General features: G+C 38.0%; 1 protein-coding gene across 1 annotated transcript in view; it reads left to right on the top strand.

Moving 5' to 3' along the window:
- Positions 1–6,735, top strand: part of arfgap2 (ADP-ribosylation factor GTPase activating protein 2) — a 72,957-nt gene that overhangs the window by 64,656 nt on the left and 1,566 nt on the right. Inside the window, exon 9 of the mRNA XM_037692465.1 lies at positions 4,359–4,446. Within this exon, the coding sequence (XP_037548393.1) occupies positions 4,359–4,446 (88 nt within the window). The remainder of the gene's footprint in view (positions 1–4,358; positions 4,447–6,735) is intronic.

Here is a 6,735-nt window from a genome sequence, read left to right as displayed (position 1 = left end):
GCTACATTATAAAGCTATGTAAAATACTAAAAACAGGAACATGTCTGTGTTGGTTTATGCCATGAACTTAGCACATGTTTGAAGCCATTTAATCACTTTAATATCCACTTTAAAGTTAGGAATTAAAAAAACAAACGTTTTGTGTTAGCAGAATTTAATTCTAACTTTAAAACTTATCCAACATTAATAAAACTTACCTCAGGTTGTCTTTTTGGACATGCATGCATATATTTGTACAAATTGTACTTGAGAGGAGATTATTACAGCCTCATATAAAATCAATGATGATCATGATATCGGGACGGTATCAGCTGACATCCAGATTTAGGTATCGGGATCGGATCGGAACAAAAAAAAAATAAATAATTTTTTTTTAAAGTGGATCGTGCATCCCTAACAAATATGCCAAGTTACACAAAAACAAAAAGATTTAAAGGTCTAGCTTTTCTTTAAAAAAAAAAAAAAAAAAAATATATATATATATATATATATATATATATATACCCATTTTCTGCTGCCTTCCATGCCAGGTGTTGTAGACAAAAGATCATCTTAGGTTGAGAATTAACGGAGTTGTTGTCATTGGTCTAGCTTTAGACAATGTTATGTCAAATCTTGAAACATCTTTTTATGCTTGCAACATGTTTTGAGAATGACGTTCAGCTTCTACAACAACAGATTTTATTGATACCTGTAGAATTGACTGAGTTTAAGCCATTTCAGTGAAATTACAATTCTCCAAATGTTATTCAAATGTCGATATAAATTCACTTTATTTCTATAGCATCAAATCACAACAGAAGTTGTCTCAGGGCACTACAAAAACATTCACATACATTAAAAATCCAGTTAGTAAAAGGTGTCCATCTAAGGAAGCAGCAGATTACGTTGAATCTTCACTTCATCACAGTCTCTCATCCTGAGCAAGCACAAAGGAGACAGTGGAAAGAAAAACTCCCTTTAACAGGAAGAAGCCTCCAGCAGAACCAGCTCAGGACAAGCAGACAACTTTTTGACCAGCTGGGTTTGAGAGGACAGGAATGAAAAACAAATGCAACACAGAATGGCAGGTCCAGGTCCAGGAGTACCTGAAAGATAAAAACTCATGTTAATGATAGAAAAATAATTACAAATATAAAACGGGTTGAGCAGAGTAAGTAAAGACAGCAGCAGAGTGAAAAGTGTGGTCAATTTGTCCTCCAGCAGTCTAAGCCTATAGCAGCAGAACTAAGGGACAGTTCAGGAAACCCAAGCTGACCCTAACTATAGGATTTATCAAAAAGGAAAGTCTTAAGCCTAGTTTTAAAACTGGACAATGTGTCAGCCTCACAGACAGAGATTGGAAGTTGGTTCCACAAGAGAGGAGCCTGAGAACTGAAAGATCTGCCTCCCATTCTGTTTTTGTAAATTCTAGGAACCACAAGTAAACCTGCAGTCTGAGAGTGAAGTGCTCTGTTAGGAAAATATGGAACAACAAGATCTGTAATATAAGATGGAGCCAGGTTGTTGAGAGCTTTGTAGATCAGAAGTACCAGTAAGATTTTGAATTAAAGTTTCTAAGAAACTTCCAAGAACTCAGGAAGAGAGTGATCAACGCCCACAACTCTGGTTCAATCTCGAGTCCAATTTCTAGATGCCTAACTGTTCCACATTTACCTGTTCAAACAATTATACACAAGTATAAACACCAGGAGAACGTCCTGCCATCACATGGCTCAGGAAGGGGACAGGCTCTGTGTTCCTGAGCTGAACGTTTGGTGCAAATTGTGGCATTGACCCCAAAACAAAAACCAAAGACCTTGTGAAGATGGTCTTATAGTACCATTATCCACTGTGAAACTAGTCCTGTACCTATATGAGCTGAAAGGACACTCGGTGAGGAAGAAGACTTTACTCTGAAAGCAACATGAAAAAGCCAGGTTACAGTCTGTAAATGCACTCTGGGACAAAGACCTTAATGTTTGGACATGTAGGGGACCACCACGTCAGAAACAGTTCACCACAGCTCAAGCAGAAAAAAGAGTTCACCTCATCTCAAACAAACATCATTCATGTGTTTTTGTGTTTGAAGCTGTAAAACAAGATTCATCTATTCCCTTGGGAACAAACAGACATTGTTTTGCAGGTGTTCAACTCAGCTCACAAACTTCTTAGTTGAACTAATGTATTTAAAAAAACAACTTGTCTTGTCACTATGAACTCATTTCCCATGAAACGGACAGATCGTTTAATGAGAGTTTTGGTTCAACTGACCTTGAAGTTTCGAAACATCCCAACTTGCTACGTTGAGATTTTGCCGTTATCAGGAAGGAGTTTCCTCCCAGAGCTGGTTCCCATGAAGATAACACCTTAATGAACCCTTTGTTTAATGACGTTCCCTTTTCAGGGGTGGACAGCGACACCTTTTGGTGAAACACTGCATGTTATTAATTCCAAGATGTCATTTCTGTTTTATTTTATACCTGAATGTTTATTCATGAAAATGTGTGTTTTTAAATCATCTCTCTTTAAGATAATCATTTGTCTTATTTTTCTCTTTTAAAATGAACACTTTTAAGGCAGAGAAAAAGGACTATATTTATTTAATAGGCCTTTATAAAAAACATGACAGAGTTAAACCACCCCCTCCTGCGGTGGACCAAAGTCAATCTGTAACACACAGACAGTTAAGTTTCACTTCTTCTTCTACACTTCTACACACTTCACTGGATGTCGAGAAAACTCCAGAGAAACGCACTTCTGCACAGAGAACTGGAGAGAAGAAACCCAGTTTCTGCACTGGACTCAGAGAGGAGAGAAGCATCCTTTCTGCAGATGTCTCAGGACGAGAGAGAACCTGACCGAACCAGAACCATCACACCGCAGTGTGGTAAATCCCAGCTGACTTCAGAGCCAGTGGCTGGACCTTTGTCCCTCCAACCGATGATAGGTGAACTTTGAGGAAAAATCAGCCTCAGTCACCGGAGCATCTCAGGCCTTGCTGATACTATTTTAAGCAGCTGTTGGAAACATGCTCTGACATCTCGTTCTGGTAGGACAAAGACTTTTAATGCCTTTCTGGTGACCCTGCATCACAATAATCTTATCAGACAAACTACCACTCATCTTAGACACAATTTTTAACCACTTCACAAACAGAACCAGTCCAAAATCTGCCTTTTAAGTTTCACTGATTTGAGTAATCAATTAGACCTTCGATGCAAAACTATTTGTTATTCAGTTAACTTTTGTTATGTATAATTGTCATCACATGTATCATAGATTATTTATTTTTTTTACTATAAAATACATAAAATCAACTGAATTTGTGATTATTTTGTCATATCTGTATGTATTAACTGATTTGATGCCCTTTAAACACGAGAAAAGAACTCACGTTTCAGTTTACATTTGTAACGTATCATAAGACAGACGCTGATGTTCGGAAGACAACACCCTTTACTCGTCATCAGTCAGGTCTTTTATAACAGCACAGTGCCACCTACTGGCAATATAAAGTAATTAACTTGTCTCAATACAGTATACATCACATCTCCCTCTCTAAAGTTTTTTTTTTTCCATAGTTCATAACAATTTCATAGTTGACTTTTAGCAAAATTCATAAATCACGTTCTGATGATGGTAAATGGACTGTACTTATAAAGCAGTGCCTTTCTATCTTATCAAGATACTCAAAGTGCTTTACACAACAGTCTGTGTCCTCATTTACCCGTTCATACAGCTCTATACTAGATCTCTACAAAGATAATTGAACAAATCATTCTAAAGAGACTAATCAGAGCTTTAGATCACATTCATACACTGATGGGACACACATCAGAGGCTGTGAGGGGTTCAGTGTCTTGCCCAGGGACACTTCGACATGTGACTGCTGTGGGGTTTGAACCCCCAACTCTTGCATTGGAGGACGACTGCTCTAACCACTGAGCCACAGCCGCCCCTGAATGACCTCATTCCTGATCTTCTCCATCCTTGTCACTCCTAAGGAGAACCTCAACATCTTCATGTCTGCCACTTCCAGTTCTGTCTCCTGTCTTTTTGTTAGTGCTACTGTCTCCAGACCATATGAACCCCATGTGGTATAAAAAAAAAACACTTCTAAAAAACTAATTTTAACGTATGTAAACGCATGCATATTTTAAAGTTGACAAAATCAATAGACTAATTTTTTTTTTTACAGTGTTTCATTTTTTGCTGTTAATTTTTTGTACAATTGGCTGTATATATACATAAAGTATGTGGGTGACAAATTGCATAACATTATAGTACAAATGTGGAAGCCTGAGTCTGGAGATGTTTAGACTTTTCTTCCTTTAGGAAGAGTGTATTTATGTATAAACTATTGTTCTTTTTGCCAGTATGATGCAAAGACGAAGCTGGAGAGTCTGTCGTCCAGCACCTCCATCAGCTCAGCTGACCTGTTTGGAGATGGCACTGACCACAAAGGTAGGAACTGCTTTTATTAGTTTTACTTTCCAACTGAAACCGTCTCCTCAAATGGCAGAATAACCTGCGTTTGCAAGGGTGACTTTACTCGCTAAATGAAAACACGTTAAACAGTAAACATATCGACCGATATGAGGTTTCTCTCCCTTAAGACCAGAAATTATTGGTTCGACTCCCAGCCGTTCCCGCATGTCATGGTGTCTCTGAGCAAGACACCCAATCCCTAAATGCTCCCGGGCGCTTACATAGCTGCCCACTGCTCCACCTGGGTGTATCCCAGGTGTGATGGGTTAATTGCAGAACTAATTTCACCACTGTATGGGAACATACAATGATGTCAATCTCACACTTCCCTGTTGAGCGCACCTGAATATAAGCCACGCCCACACTAAACTTTGTACATATATAGGCCGCACTTCTCTATAAGCTGCGGGTGTCTACGTTGTAACATGAGATATTTACACAGAAAGATTTTTTAAAAACTTTTAATTAAATACGTACCGGTAACATGCACAAATACATAGAGTAAATGTTTTTTCCGAACATTGCCGGTAACACGGCTGGTAAAAAAATAAATGAATACAGTAGCCTACCAGGAAGTCATCGATCGCTGTCTCAGCTTCCTCCTGCACCCATGACCTTGTGCTGTCCTCTTCATCAAGCAGCAGGCCAGCCTTTTGAAACCCGTTGATGATGGAGGATTATTTATACCAGGGGTGACCACACTTTTTCAGCATGGACCTACGTTTAAAATGACCAAGTCCAAGTGATCTACCTCCTAAAAAAATACAAAACATATACTTATTTATAAACATGAAGTATGCTTTTTATGTTTTATATTCTTGTTTTTAGTATTTTACCATGTTTTATATGGCACCTTGATTTATTGTTTTATAAGACTACTTTTATTTTAATTGCATTTTCCTGTAGTTTATTGTTGTCTGAACTTTATATGTTCTGTCTAAAACAGGTCTCTGTTGTAAATGAGTCCTTGTGACTCAATGAGACTAACCTGGATAAATAAAGCTTGAATGAATAAGTCCCAGCTCGCTGTGGACACAACATAAATTACAAAACCCAAAAGTTTGTTTCAAAAAGTGACTATTTATTTTGACTGTCCACGTACAAAATAATAAAGAAAACCCAGCAATAACTTCTGTTCTTCACACAAAGGAACAGAAAACAACAAGAACAACTTAATGTTTGAAAAATAACCTGAGAACTTGAACAAAAGTAAAAGTTCAGTCCTGACAGCAGCTGCTTTTAACTGTAACCATATTTCTTGATACCTGAGAGCTTTGATGAAGATAATATTTCTGGTTTATTTTAAAGTCTCTGAACAACGAGTCAGCTGCTTCAACAAATAACTCTTTTACCATCTCTCCGTCTTGAAAAGACTTCTTGTGCTTAACAATTATTAAAGTGACTCACCTGGACTGATGCTTTGCTGCTGTGGTCAGCTGGAAGAAAAATGACTGCTGTCCAGATAACTGGGATTTTAGTTCCTTCACCGTTTTCTTTCTCAGCTCACAGAAGGAAGTCAATGCCCTAGTATTTATGAACATAGTCCGAAAATGCTGCTCTGGTACACTTGTAAATGAGGCAAACCTACATCAAATATGACATCATGAAAAAAAAAGTCCTCCCCCCATTCCATATGGAAATGGTAATTTTTTTTGCTTCTTACTTGGTCCAGCTCCCCAACTCATTTTACACACTTTTTTGAGTTTAGATATAAACTGGAGGCTATTACGAGTCAACTTGTTTATTTTAGCGCAGTTGAATGCACATGTACGGTGACCTATGTGTCAGAAAAGATCGTTCTCTGATTGGCTGCCCTGTGTGTCAATCAAGAGACAATTTGACGTCTATTAACATTTTTTTTTAATCAATTTTATTTTAAGTCTGTCGTCTATTTCGTCATGCGATCTACTAATAATGTGTTATGTGTTGTCATCATGGTATGTTCCCATACAATGGCAAAACTGGCTCTTTGCTTTTAACCCATCCACCACTAAGTGGAGTAGTGGGCAGCAATGGAAAGTGCCTGCAGAGCATCTGGGGATAGGGTGTCCTGCTCAGAGACACCATGATGTGCACTGAACGGGGATCGAACCCAGGACCTTCGGGTCCCGAGTTGGCTGTCCTGCCCCTACACCGATATTGGCTTTGCGATCTACCGGTCCTAGAACACATAATATAACAACAGTTGTAAAAAAATACAACAGTTGTAATAAATAAACAGTTGTAATAAATATAAGTTATAATAAATATAACAGTTATAATAAA

Source organism: Nematolebias whitei, chromosome 2, assembly GCF_014905685.2.
Source record: "Nematolebias whitei isolate Nwh7 chromosome 2, NemWhi1, whole genome shotgun sequence".
Taxonomy (NCBI): domain Eukaryota; kingdom Metazoa; phylum Chordata; class Actinopteri; order Cyprinodontiformes; family Rivulidae; genus Nematolebias; species Nematolebias whitei.
This window is presented reverse-complemented; position numbering and strand designations above follow the sequence as displayed.